Source organism: Oncorhynchus nerka, linkage group LG9a, assembly GCF_034236695.1.
Source record: "Oncorhynchus nerka isolate Pitt River linkage group LG9a, Oner_Uvic_2.0, whole genome shotgun sequence".
NCBI lineage: Eukaryota > Metazoa > Chordata > Actinopteri > Salmoniformes > Salmonidae > Oncorhynchus > Oncorhynchus nerka.
The window spans coordinates 50,384,664-50,400,170 of record NC_088404.1 but is presented as its reverse complement, the minus strand read 5'-3'; the positions used below and the strand labels follow the sequence as shown (position 1 = coordinate 50,400,170).

Below are 15,507 nucleotides of genomic sequence, written 5' to 3'. Positions count from 1 at the left end.
TTGGCTAAGGTGTATGTAAACTTCTGACTTCAACTGTATATGTATATGTTGTATCTACCTAAATTACCTTGTACCCCGACTCGGTACTGGTACCGCGTGTATATAGCTGTCACGTGTGCTCCCTCTCTGGCCTCTAGGTCACCAGGCTGCTCATTAATGCGCACACCTGTTACCTTCGTTACGTCCACCTGCGTGTCATCAGACTCACCTGGACTGCATCACTTCCCTGATGACCTTCCCTATATATGTCACTCCCTTTGCTTCCTTCCTCAGGTGTCATTGTTTCTGTTTCATGTCTGTGTGTTGTTTGTGTTTCTTGTTTTGTTTTATGTTGCGTTTTTTTATCAAAACACTCACTTCCTGAACTTGCTTCCTGACTCTCAGCGCACATCGTTACAATAGCCAAGTAATCGTTACTTATTGTGTATTTATTCCTTATGTTATTATATTTTTCTTTCTGCATTGTTGGGAAGGGCCCGTAAGTAAGCATTTCACTATTAGTCTATACCTGTTGTTTAAGAAGCATGTGACACATGTAATTTGATTTGATTAAAGTTCATGATGCCGTTGACCTTATCGCCTTACACTCGTGATAATTGGCCTATATGGTTAAGGATAAATTGAAATGTTTCTTACGGAAGGAATATGGAAAACATATCCATAACCATGGTAGCAATTAAAAGAGAACAGTTTGGAGATTATGGGAAATCTGAGTTCACCTGATAAGATTTAATCCAATTATTACACTGATTTTACATGCATTTTACATTTACTTTTCGCCATATTTGTGACAATGAAACCAGAAAATACTCTGCGTACATTCAGTAACCTGACAAATATTATTGGAAAGTTTGGGGTAGGAGCAACATAAGACAGAAAAATACATGGGTTTGAGTGAGAGGTCTAACTGGTGTTAAGTTGCCACCTACCTCTCCAAAGTGTAGATAATTCCTAAGTAATTTAAATGAACTTTTGACTCGAAGAGTCTTCAAATATGTGACTCACCACCTCGATTCAGTCTTCTGCTACAAAATTGAATATCATACATGGCATTTTTGAAGAACATTGGAAGGTTTTTCTACTTTGAATGTTGATACACTTGTGAAATCCCTTTTGAGAAAGGGGCCTTTGAATGTTTTGGTACCTACTAGAGAGCTCTCCCTTCTCTACACCGATTCAGCATTGTTCACACCCTTTTAAGCCAGCCCCACCCATCTCTTTTAGGATTCACATGTGCTAAACATTGAGTAGTGTAGTAAAGACTACAATTGGTAGTAGCCTACAGTAAAGACAAATTCCTGGTAAACAGAAAGTATCCAGATGAAAATATTTTATATTAGATGACGCTTATCCAGACACATTTGTCTAAAATGATGGGTCACGTGAAATAAATGCTTTAATCCCTAGCCACATCCAATGGCTTGAGTAAACATATAAATCATTTGAAATTCCTTACATTAAGCAAACCAGGCGGCACAATTGTATTCATATTTATTTGACGTAGAGCCAGGGGCACTATGTACTAACCTATCAAAAGTAAAAATATAAACCATTTCAAATTCCTTTTATTAAGCAAACCAGACGGCACAATATTATTATTTTTATTGACGTAGAGCCAGGTGCACACTCCAAATCTCAGACATAATTTACAAACGAAGCATTTGTGTTCAGTGATTGCCAGAGGCAGATTAGCTCTCTGTATGACTGGCGGATTAGAGTCAGGCGTGTTCTACTGATTGATGCTGAGAGACAAATTCCAGATACAAATATTTGTGCATTATTTTACAATAGATGTGCAATGGCATTCTGAGATCACTACACAGTTCATACAGGTAATACAAACCGATTTGTCATAGCTAGCTAAAGTTAATCTATAGGTTCAATGTTAGCTACCTAACATTAGGCTATAACAAGCAATGCGAAATGGCATTCTGAGAAAACATCACTGACGTTACACACACATCATACATAAGTTAATGTTAGTTAGCAAGCCAGCCACCTAACCTCAGCTAATGTTAGCTAGCTAACAGAAAGCTTTAACTTGGGATATTTTGTTTAGACATGTCACGTTAATGTTAGCTAGCTAAAACATTAACTATAATTCCAATCCATAGAGTAGCGTCACTAGCAACACAAACCGATTGTCATAGCAAGCTAAAGTTAGGTTTAATGTTAGTTAGTAAGCCAGCCATTGTACTCCAGCTGGCTAGCTAACAGCAAGCTTTAGCGTGTTTTGGAAAAAACTTTCTGACATAATTAGAACCATGTAAATCTGTAGTTAGATTCTTACCTGTATACATGGATGAAAGCTTCACAGCAGACTGTACCCCCTTTTATAAGACATCTTGTGTTGTTTCTATTTAGTTTACACAGCTTATTTGGCCCATTGTGTTCCACTGATTTCAAAGTTTGTCATCCAGAAAGTAGTCCAATTTACCTTTGCCTTTGCCGATAGCGCCTGATAAATTCAGGGCAGCAATGTTATTGAGAGCAGTAGCAACATATTTTCAGTTCTCCATGGCTAACCTTATATCTTAATCCTTTCTACTGCAGTTTTTTTTATCTCGGTATTATGAGCAGCTCATTTTATAGACACAAGATGCAACACCGCAGACCAATCCAAACTCATCTCTCGGCATGTCCAGCGGGAAGGTTGCTGCCTTTCTCTGTGACTATAACCAAGTAGGCTCGTAATTTAACCATTTTATTTGTATTTACAGATGACATACACGTTTGATATTACGGCACATGAAAATGTACAAGTTCGGGAAGGCATTTCTGCCCAAAAAAACGCATTTTGATAAAAATATATTTTTTACGTTCAAACGGCTCGTCTGTGAAGTCGACTTGTGACATACGCCTAGTTTCCTAAATGGGTCACACATAAGGTGCTTTTGTGAGCTTTCCTAGCTGTGCTGTTGAGAAACTAGAGCAAGCACACATTGTTATTTGTTTTAGAACACAGCCCTGCAACCACGCTTTTACAAAAATAGTATTGTTTAAGCAATCCAAAAACGGTCCTTTATTAATCGCATTCTCGGTCAGGTGGGCAGAATTTGAAAGCTTCTTCTATTGCCAACATGGCTAGCTAAATTATAAGATACTTATAAGATCTTACAGTGTTAGGCTTTCACAACGCAATTCAGAAAAGATGATTGTAATTTTGGTGCGCATGGATGGGAGTCATGAGATGCGTGGTCCTCGACAGATATTCTTCACAATTCAACAAACATATGCTCCTTCTGTTCAGGACCACAGAGGGTATACCACCATTTCATCCTGTAACTGTAAATCAAACATAGTGATCATAAACATTGACACTGTATATTACATTTCGATTTATGTTATGAAAATATCATGTGCACATTTGGAAAGCAGTGTTTATTTTAATGCTCAACGTCTCATCTTTCAAAATACATTGCGTCCTTGTAGTTTACAGAATTTCCCACACTCGGACAATAAAACATTTGCAAAAGTTGTATGATTATGGGGGCAACTTCTTGTCACACATGGTGCTCAAGTTCAGAACGGCTGTCAGTCAAAACCCGTACAGAGCTGTGAAGAAGACCCTGAGGTCTGACACATAGAAAGTTTTAAATTTTATCTTTATTTAACTAGGCAAGTCAGTTAAGATCAAATTCTTATTTTACAATGACAGCCTACCCTGGCCAAACCCTCCTCTAATCCGGAAGACGCTGGGCCAATTGAGCGCCGGCCTATGGGACTCCCGAATCCTGTGGCATAGCCAAAGGATATAAAAATAATGTAAAAAAATATATACACACTCGACACAGTCTGTCAAGGAGTAACACTTTTTCTTTTATTAAACTTTTGTAACACTTGTAAATGGTTTTAATTCTCCAAAATAAGCATTATTTAAATATTTACTGTATATTTTTAACCTTTATTTAACTAGGCAAGTCAGTTAAGAACAAATTCTTATTTTACAATGACAGCATACCCCTGCCAAATCTTCCCCTAACCCAGACGACATATGCATTTTTTATGTTTTGAACAGTTCTAATGTCTGGATTAGCATGGTGAATAAATAATTCCCCATAGGACAATCGCTTTCAGGTTAACCCCCTCTAGAGGCCATATTAGGAGCTACGGTCAAGTGTGCCAAACACAGATCAACAGCTGTGTGGAATTTAGCGTAGAAGAGGGCCTATGGTGGGGTGGTGGCAGATAACTGTCAGTTATAGGGATTCGTCCCCTTGTTGAATTCTAGCCTTAGAATGACAGTTTATGTGAAATGACAAACAATGCTTCTTTCTGCTTTTCTATGTGGTATTTTCCATCTTTTTTTGCCTAGGCTGCAGAAAGTACATAAACATAAGCTCTGTCACTCGCTCTCTCCCACGCAGCAGCGGGTGTACGGGAGATATAGAAATGCAATGTTGCAGATAACCCCATGATGGAATGCACCCTGCCAATGCGATCTTGTGCAAATGTATGTGCAAATCTTATGCATGTCTTGAGAACTTGTCCATGAACACAACAATATGTGCAGCCTTTCCTATCTGCTGTCAGCTAAACAAAAGGCATTTTATTTTATTGTGCAGATTTTTAGAAGACCATATAATAATCTGTGCGAGTGGTGAGGACCTTATACTCAAACCCTACCTCAGGTTTAAGATAACTGAAACACACACAATAAGGCATTGGATTAAATTAATTTATCTCCAAGGGGCAATTATTGCTGGTGGTGAAACTGGCAGGCAGACAACACATAACAACACTATAAACACATTACCAACAAGCATACCACATGCATACAGTGAATTTGGAAAATATTCAGACCGCTTGACTTTTTCCACATTTTGCTACGTTATAGCCATATTCTAAAATTGATTGAATTGTTAGTTTTTTTTCCCTCATCAATCTACACACAATACCCAATAATGACGAAGCAAAAACAGGTTTAAAAAAAATAATGAAATATCACATTTACATAAGTATTCAGACCCTTTACTCAGTACTTTGTTGAAGCACATTTGGCAGTGATTACAGCCTTGAGTGTTATTGGGTATGACACTACAATCTTGGCACACCTGTATTTGGGAAGTTTATCCCATTCTTCTCTGCAGATCCTCTCAAGCTCTGTCAGATTGAATGTGGAGCATCGCTGCACTGCTAATTTCAGATCTCTCCAGATTTGTTATATCGGGTTCAAGTCTGGGCTCTGGCTGGGCCACTCACAAACAATCAGAGACTTTTCCCAAAGCCACTCCTGCATTGTCTTGGCTTTGTTCTTAGGGTCGTTGTCCTGTGTGAAGGTGAACATTCGCCCCGTTTTGAGGTCCTGAGTACTCCAAACCTGAGGTGTTCATCAAGGTTCTCTCTGTGCTTTGCTCTGTTAAACTTTCCCTCAATCCTGTCTAGTCTCCCAGTCCTTGCCGCTGAAAAACATCCCCACAGCATGATGCTGCCTGCACCATGCGTCACCGTAGGGATGGTGCCAGGTTTCCTCCAGACATGACCCTTGGCATTCAGGCCAAAGAGTTCAATCTTGGTGTCATCAGACCAGAGAATCTTGTTTCTCATGGTCTGAGTCCTTTAGGCGCCTTTTGGCAAACTCCAAGCGAGGTGTCATTTATGGAGGCCACTGTGTTCTTGGGTACCTTCAATGCTGCGGAATATTTTTGTTACCATTCCCTAGATCTGTGTCTTGACAAAATCCTGTCTCGGAGCTCTATGGACAATTCCTTCGACCTCATGTCTTGGTTTTTGCTCTGACATGCACTGTCAACTGTGGGACATTTATATAGACAGGTGTGTGCCTTTCCAAATAAGGTCTAATCAATTGTATTTACCACAGGTGGACTCCAATCAAGTTGTAGAAACATCTCAAGGATGATCAATGGAAACAGGATGCACCTGAGCTCAATTTCGAGTCTCATAGCAAAGGGTCTGAATACTTATGCAAATGTTATATTTCCGTTTTTAACTTCCGTTTTTAACTTTTAATGCATAAACAAACATTTCTAAAAACCTGTTTCCCCTTTGTCATTATGGGGTATTGTGTGTAGATTGATGAGGAAAAACATTAATTTAATCAGTTTTAGAATAAACCTGTAACGTAACAAAATGTGGAAAAAGTCAAGGGGTCTGAATAGTTTCCGAATGCACTGTATTTATAAGGAAGAAGATAGGGCAGACACTTGAGCCAGTCATGTAGTTAAAGCTAACAATGTGGAGACCAGGCTTATGCTGTGCCATTTATCTGAATGTGAATACTATACTATCCCTACCTTTTTTGTTCTAAAAAATAAATCACTACTTTCCATGCACATCTTTTGTGTTAATTCAGTCAAAATTATTTCGCTGTTGGATAAAATATTTTGTCTAATTGTTGAATGAAAGTGGGAGATTGTTGGTGGATAATTTGATTGAACGGAAGATTTAGGTGCTGATAAAACGACACCTTACTGTAGATGTATCACCATGCATTCCTTTTCCTAAGTCTATTTTCTTTATTTGGGAAAGAAGTTATAGAGCATTTCTGTTCATCAAAGTAACTGGCCTGGGCTACCCAAAAGACACACATATAAGGGGAGAAGTCTATTTTACTTGTATGACAACTCTGTTTTGTGTCAAAATGAAGGGCATTAGAAACCAGATTATAAAAACAATATGCAGTATCAGTAGAATCATCACCTACAAGTGATGATGGAGACAGAGAGATCCCATGTTGCTGCACATTGTTTGCAATCTCCTCGACACTGAGACCGCAATATCTTAAATCACAGACAGAATTATATTATGTGTTTGCAAAGGGGTGATGGGCTGTGAATGAGGGATTTGCTAACCATAAATGAAGCTTGAAATTCAATTGAACAAACAGGAACTTTTCTCTTCCCTACTTTTTTGGGGGAATTAGGATTCTGTTCCAACAGCAATACACTTTTGTTAGGACAGTAATTCTAGATTGAGCACTCCCATCCTGTAATAGATTACATACTGTATCAGCACCGTTACAGAAAGCCCTTTGGAGATGATTATCTCAGAGGGGATAGGGGATGTCACAAGTAATTATAGTAGTAGATGTAACATGACTATGTCAGCAGATGCACACTGCAGTAGAGGACACAGTGGAAGTTGATGTCACAAGTAAATGATAGTAGATGCCACACCTAAAGTAATTAACGTAACTGGATGTCACAAGTACATTTAATAAATGCTACAGGTAAGTAAACAGAGAAGGTGTCACAGTTCAAAAGAAAGGGGATACCTAGTCAGTTGCACAACTGAATGCATTCAGCCAAAAGATGTCTTCCCCCATTTAACCCAGCCCTTCTGAATCAGAGAGGTGCAGGGGGCTGCTTTAATCAACATCCTCGGAGCAGTTGTTGTTGGGGGTTAACTGCCATGATCAGAACGGCAGATTTTTCCACATTGGGAATTCAAACCGGCGAACTTTCAGTTACCGGCCCAATGTTCTGAACCGCTAGGCTACCTACCGCCCTCCACAGAGTAGGTGTGACAGGTGCAGTAGATGAGGAGATCGCAGACAGCAACATATTATTAGAGGCTGACCCAACCACTCTAGCGAAATCTGTCTAAAGACATTATTACATTCTCTGGTAAATCATCACCACATTGCCAAGTCCATATGAAGTGCTGGTTTCAGCCTGGGAAGATGGCGGTGGAGAAATGTGGGAGGAATGCTGTCAGGGTCTCTGAACCCAGCTAGTCAATGGAATGACACTGTGCTGGACCCCTAGCCTGTAAGTCAGGGCCAATTACAGATTTGAGAGTTGTTATTATACATTCATATTCAATTATGTATGCACCCGCCACCGCTCTCGTGTACGGCTGTTCTGAGACGTTTAGCCTTTGTTTGGGTTGGATTCGCTAAGGAACATATTCTGATTATAAAGTTCTGAGTTCCAACCCGACTTTAACTTTTAGTGTACAGAAAGTTCATACTATTATCACATATGACCGCCAAGTACTTCTGGACATCGGATCGACAGTTAATAACCTCGACTTTCGAATTCAACTCAGCTGTTCCCGTGTTCATTATTTTATTTCACGGGCTACCAAAATGCAGCAGGTGTAGACGCGGTAGACAAGGCGGCATCCTGGTGAGATTAAGACAGAGAATATCGACTGGCACTAGGGCTGTTGCGGTCATTACATTTTGTCAGCTGGTGATTGTCAAGCAAATAAATGCTGGTCTGACGGTAATTGACCGTTAATGAACATAAACACGTTTAGCATCTAGCATTGCCTACAAGCCACTGATGCAGACCATTTAATAGAGACTACACCATCACAATAAATCCATGATTTATTTTAGACACGTCTAAAGAAACATGATATGAATAAAATGTAGTCTATTTCAGAAGAACAGAGTAGCATACTCGTGAGTTATCCTTATGTTAGGCCCTGATCTGGCTATGCCATATTGCTTTGGGCTACACTAGTTCATTTAGCAGACAAGATTTGCATAGAATTCTATGGCATTATTTTATAGTATGAAGAATACAATTGAACATAGCTGAATAAAAAATAAAGGATATTTTCTCCAAATTATTTCCTTAGGGAGTGCGCACATGCGACTATTCTGTGTTGAGCAGTTAACAAAGAAACAGGTCCTCCTGAATGCTTAATTTGGACTTATTTATGCAACTTTAGTTGTGATACAAACGTTGGGCTATATGTTTTGATTTTTAATACATTGTGTAAGGCTGCATGATGCAACTCTAATGATGATTTGAAAAAAGTTGCATGAAAGTCATGAGCTCTGCTTTGTTTCTTGTGCAGGCTGCACACACGTCATCACTTCACACGTCTCTCATTCACAATTTGACATGTACTTGATAATATACTCACCAGGCCTCAAATTTCCCGGCAGTATCCCCCTTGTGTGGCTGTAATGCCCCCTAAAAACCTTTTACGGTTTAAGTGGCCGTTGAGCCCTTGGGCAGAATATAATAATTATGATTCTCTTCTCCCGGCTGCCAATCGCATGCTTTAAAGCACCTCTCACTCACATGGCTCTCTCAGATATCTCAATTCTTATTAGCCAATGCCCGTCACCTGATCAGGTCCTTATCACAGGCTTCTCAGCTCCGAAGGAGGCTACAAGTGAAGACAGACACATTGGAGACTCAACTGCACGTGTCCTTGTTATCGAATTCCGAGCGCATTTTGGAGAGGTTATAAGAACTGTCCACATTTACTTTTTGTCAGCCGGCAAGATGAGTAGGCCTAACGAACAGTAAAATCACTAACCTGTGTCAATCTACTATCCCACCATAGTACAAAAGTTGACCTATTCTATTGGTCAACTTGTCTGTCTGTGCGAGAAATACATTTACCAAACAATTTGAAACTCACGCGCCGCCTATATATGACAGTTAGACTCTAAACCGATTCATGTGGTTCATTTTAAGAAGTTATTTGGCCACTTTAATACGAACCTTGGGCCTGGCTACATGAGGTGTGCGACTATAATTTTAAAAAGGCTTGCGCTGTTTCTTGCCTTACTGCACACGCTGGGCAACATTCACAAGTGATAACACATAATTCACAAGTCATAGGCTAATATTGTCACCATTCGGACTATTCTTCATTTAGTCTTACATATACTAAATAATATATGTGTAAAATTAGTTTTGATTTAGAATGGACCATTATCATGCTCTCATCTCGGAACAGGGCAGGGGGAAAAAAATGCATGTCATCTATGCACTCACATAGTGAATGTGGGAAGTTTTTCCCATGGTTAATTTTCATGCCAGCCTGGTAGGCTATACTATACTGTAAAGCGAAGCAATGTACTTAATATTAGGAAAGTTGAGAAATTAACATAGTAAGCCTATAGAAAGCTGATGGGATTCTCCTCTTTTTAATAGAGGACATCAAAACTCTGCTTTTCTCACACAATTGCATACCCTATAGAAATGTTGCGCAACATGAGCCCATGGGCTCTCATGAAGTGTTTGATTTTTATTTTTGATAACATTTGCATTGATTTCAGAGTGATAAGAGGGACAATAGAGTGCTGAGTACCAGGCAAGTGGCAAGTTTGGTAGGCTACTAATGATCATCAGCAGCATTAGAGCTTGGAGAAGCCTAGTTACCATGACTAAATGGTTTATGTGAAATTTGCCTGCGGTCATGAATCATAACCGCTGGTGTGGTGGTAATATGGTCACCTTAACAGCCCTAACCAGCACTCCCCTTCGTTCTATTGGGAAATTTCCAGTCACTCCAGAATAAGATGGATGAGCTTGGTTCGGGAGTCTCCTATCAGAGAGATGAAAAGCTGCAATGTTCTATGCCTTGCAGAGACGTGGCTGGATGACTCTATGTACGTAGAACTCAGTGTTTCTCCATGCAGCGGCACGATCGGACGAAGGCGACCTCAGACAAGTCCAAAGGGGGAGGGGTGTGCCTCTTCATAAACAACAACTGGTGCGTTGCTGCAGACCCTTTTATCTACCAAGAGAGTTATCACGGTTGTATACATCCCTCCACAAGCCAACACCATGTTGGCACTCAACAAACTGTATGGGGCAATAAAATAACAACAAATCCGCTCACCCAGTGGCAGCATTTCTGGTGTTCGGAGACTTAAAACTGTTTTACCTCACTTCTACCAACACTTCTCATGCGCCACTAGGGGGCGCTGAAACTCTAGACCACTTTTATTCTACCCACAGAAAGGCATATAAGGCCCTCCCTCGGCCTCCCTTCAGCAAATCTTACCATGACTCCATTCTCCTGCTTCCTTTTTACAAACAAAAGCTCAAACAAGAAGTACCAGTACTCGCTTAATACGGAAGTGGTCTGATAAAGCAGACGCGAGGCTACATAACTGTTTTGCTAGTGCATACTGGGATATATTCCAGGATTCATCCAATAGCATTGAGGAGTTTACCACATGAGTCAGGGGCTGGTCATGACACACATGAACACCATCATCCCAGGACCCACTCATTTTGAATACCACCCCAACCGATCCACAGATGGTGCAATCTCAATTGCACTTCACACTGCCCTCTCCCACCTGGACAAGAGGGGAAATAACTATGTGAGAATGCTGTTCAAAGACTACAGCTTAGTTTTCAACAACATAGTCCCCTCCAAGCTCATCACCAAGCTGGGGATCCTGAGACTGAACACCTCCCTCTGCAACTGGATCCTGGACAGCCCCAGATGGTGAGGGTAGGCTGACCGTCAACACGGATTCCCTCAGAGGTGTGTGCTTGGTCTCCTCCTGTACTCCCTGTTCACCCACAACTGTGTGACACCGCACGACTCTAACACCATCATCAACTTTGCTGACGACACGAGGGAGTCAGCCTACAGGGAGGAAGTCAGAGACTTGGCAGTGTGGTGCCAGGACAACAACCCCTCCCTCAACATTAGTAAGACTAAGGAGTTGATTGTGGACTACAGGAGAAACAGGGGAGAGCATGCCCCCATCCACATCGACGAGCTGTAGTGTAGCGGGTCGAGAGCTTCCAGTTCCTTGGTATCCACATCACTAAGGACTTAACATGTTCCACACACACCCGCACAGTCATGCCAAGGGCACGTCAACACCTCATCCCCCTCAGGAAGCTGAAAAGATTTGTCTTGGGCCCTCGGATCCTCAAAAAGTTCCACAGCTGCACCATCAAGAGCATCTTGACTGGTTGCATCACCGCTTGGTATGGCGGTTGCCAAAGATTCCAGCCACCCAAGCCATAGACTTTTCACTATGCTACCGGACTATCTGCACTGATCCTCACTTGCACTGACTTTATACACACTCACAAGTCTATACAGCCTCAATTCATTGGGGCATGGACTCTACAAGGTGACAAAAGCATTACACAGGGATGCTGGCCCATGTTGAATCCAATGCTTCCTACTGTTGTGTCAAGTTGGCTGGATGTCCTTTGGGTGGTGAACCATTCTTGATACACACAGGAAACTGTTGAGTGTGAAAACCCTGCAAACTGGTGCACCTTGCACCTACTACCAAAGGCACTTAAATATTGTGTCTTGTCCATTCACCCTCTGAATGGCACACATACTCAATACATGTCTTAGTTGTCTCAAGGCTTAAAAATCCTTCTTTAACCTGTCTCCTCCCTGCATCTACACTGGGTTGAAGTGGATTTAACAAGTGACATTAATAAGGGATCATAGCATTCACCTGTATTTACCTGGTCAGTCTGTCATGGAAAGAGCAGGTGTCCTTAATGTGTTGTACACTCAGTGTATATGCACACTATACTGTATACACACTCACTCACACACACACACATACACTGACAAAACCCACACACATTCACATACAATACATTCGCACCCACACACAACACACATACTGACACAACACACACACACACTTTTACACTCATCATGTGCTGCAGCTACTCTGTTCTTCATTTTACTAGTTCGCTTAATATGAGGATTTTGATGCATAGCATTTACTTTTACTTTGTACCTTTACTCAAGAATGAAAATGTAGTACTTTTTCCACTGCTGTACTTAAGTACATTTAAAACCAAATATTTTTTTACTTTTACTCAAGTAGTATTTTACTGGGTGACTTTTACTTTTACCTTAATAAAAAATGACTAAAGTATCTTTACTTTTACTCAAGTATGACACGTGAGTACTTCTCTGCCAGTCAATGTTCACCTGGCGGGCCTGCCTGCCTGCCTGCCTGTCTGTCTGTCATATTCTTTGTCCTAGTATTCACCAAGTTGCTCCTCATCAAAAGCATCTTCCTCCAAGAAGTCCATGCCTCTTCCCCATCCTGCAGGCTTTCCTCAGCGATGACCTTTTAGCACATAAGAAAGGGGATCATGAATGGAAGGGAATTGTGAAGATACAAGTTATCAAATTGTTGACAAGGTGACAAAGTAACATTTTAAGGTTTTCACTCTCACATTTGAGAAAACATAACATAATTTCATATCTGATAGTCCATAACTGAAATAATAGGATCATGTATGCCTGTAGCAAAATCAAACAGCTAGACTTCCAGCCTGAAGTCAAACAGTGGCTTGCGAAAGTATTCACCCCCCTTGGCATTTTTCCTATTTTGTTGCCATAAAACCTTTGATTTACACAACATGCCTACCACTTTGAAGATTACATTTTTTTAAATTGTGAAACAAACAAGAAATAAGACAAAAAACTTGTGCGTGCATAACTATTCACCTCCCACAAAGTCAATACTTTGTAGAGCCACCTTTTGCAGGAATTACAGCTGCAAGTCTCTTGAGGTATGTCTCTATAAGCTTGGCACATCTATCCACTGGGATTTTTGCCCATTCATCATTCCTCAGTCCTTCAATTATGACAAGTTTCCCAGTCCCTGCCGATGGAAAAACATCCCCACAGCATGATGCTGCCACCACTATCTTCACCCCGAGATGAGAGGTGTTGGGTTTGCGCCAGACATAGTGTTTTCCTTAATGGCCAAAAAGCTCAATTTTAGTCTCATCTAACCAGAGTGCCTTCTTCCATATGTTTGGGGAGTCTCCCACATGCCTTTTGGCGAACACCAAATGTGTTTGCTTCTTTTTTTCTTTAGGCAATGGCTTTTTTTATGGCCACTCTTCTGTAAAGCCCAGCTCTGTGGAGTGTACTGCTTAAAGTGGTCCTATGGACATATACTCCAATCTCCGCTGTGGAGCTTTGCAGCTCCTTCAGGGTTATCTTTGGTCTCTTTGTTGCCTCTCTGATTAATGCCCTCCTTGCCTGGTCCATGAGTTTTGGTGGGTGGCCCTCTCTTGGCAGGTTTGTTGTGGTGCCATATTATTTCCATTTAAAATGATAGATTTAATGGTGCCCCGTGGGATGTTCAAAGTTTTGGATATTATTTTATAACCCTGATCTGTACTTCTCCACGACTCTGTCCCTGACCTGTTTTGAGAGCTCCTTGGTCTTCATGGTGCCGCTTGCTTGGTGGTACCCCTAGCTTAGTGGTGTTGCAGACTCTGGGGCCTTTCAGAACAGGTGTATATACATACTGAGATCATGTGACAGATCATTTGACACTTAGATTGCACACAGGTGGACTTTATTTAACTACTTATGTGACTTCTGAAGGTAATTGGTTACACCAGATCTTATTTAGGGGCTTCCTAGCAAAGGGGGTGAATACAAATGCACGCAACACTTAAGTACTTAAAAAAAAATTCACTTCGCAAATTTGGAGTATTTTGTCTATGTCGATTACATGAAATCCAAATAAAAATCCATTTAAATTACAGGTTGTAATGCAACAAAATATGAAAAATGCCAAGGGGGTGAATACTTTTGCAAGGCACTGTATGATCTTTCGTTGCATTTCAAAAGGCTTACTATTTTTTTTAGGAATCATATCACAGTTAAACATACGATATATCTAGCTAGCTAATAATAATTGCTACCCTCTCTTTCTTCTGGCTGGTAGGCTAGTAGCTACAAATCCAATCACAAGCCAGTTCGTTTTAGCTCTAATACTTAATGACAAATTGTCAATTTGAGCATTTTATTTTGTACAGTCATCAAAGAGAACAAAAAAAAGACACAAGCTAAATCAAGTAGGCTACATTGGTCTGTTTTGGGTGACTGAATCTGACTGCAGCTTGATCAACAGTCAACAGGCTAACTACCATTAGATAGCTCACAGTCTTTGGTAGCTAGCAATCTAGCTAACAATTATCTGAGGAGACACTATAGTGGCCTGGAAATATGATGACATTGCTAAAGTAGGATAGTAATTAGTAGGAAACAACTTTGCCATAGCTAGAAAAGTTTGTCAAAAATAGCTAGCTAAAATCCTGTTTTGTACCTTAATCTTAGCTACTGTAATTAAAGTTATGCTCCATCTAAAATCAATCTGGCGACAAAAGTTTTCAGGCATCGTCCTCGAGAACGTTCAAAACAATATTGTGACGAAGCATGCAGCCCATGAATAGCATGTCCTCTACTTATAATAGAAAAATAACTATCTAGACACTTCATGAATGGTTGCTGTTGCTGCCTATTTCAGGATGCTGGGAAATCCACGTGTACTTAGCCTGATTTGCAATGTAGTCCGATGCAAAGTGTGCTGTGCAGGAGGTTCATCTGAACTTCTCCGAGAGTTGATTCTGAAAAATAAATTGCAGCCAAATAAGATGAAGTGGTTGTTTTGATTGAATACAGTGCAAGGCAGCCATACTGCACAATCTCTCATGCTTTCGGGCGGGACTAACACCAAAACTAGGAGGAAAGACACTGCTCTTACACAAAAAGGGCATTATCATAATTCCGACCTCATAGTAGATTATTATTTTTTATTTTAAATGTTTTAATGTAACTAGGCAAGTCAGTTAAGAACAAATTCTTATTTACAATGACGACCTACTCCGGCCAATCACAGCCGGATGTGATTCAGCCTGGATTCAAACCAAGGACTGGTAGTATCACCTCTTGCACTGAGATGCAGTGCCTTAGTCCTTTGTGCCACTCGATAGCCCAAGTAAATAATTTAACAATATTTCATGAAATGTTGCCTGA

At 40.6% G+C, this 15,507-nt stretch overlaps 1 protein-coding gene across 1 annotated transcript in view; it reads left to right on the top strand.

The window, feature by feature from the left end:
• LOC135573302 (metabotropic glutamate receptor 8-like) overlaps positions 1-230 on the top strand; it is a 43,102-nt gene extending 42,872 nt beyond the window's left edge. The window contains exon 3 of the mRNA XM_065022157.1: positions 138-230. Coding sequence (XP_064878229.1) covers positions 138-230 — 93 coding nt within the window. The remainder of the gene's footprint in view (positions 1-137) is intronic.
• Positions 231-15,507: the final 15,277 nt, after the last annotated feature.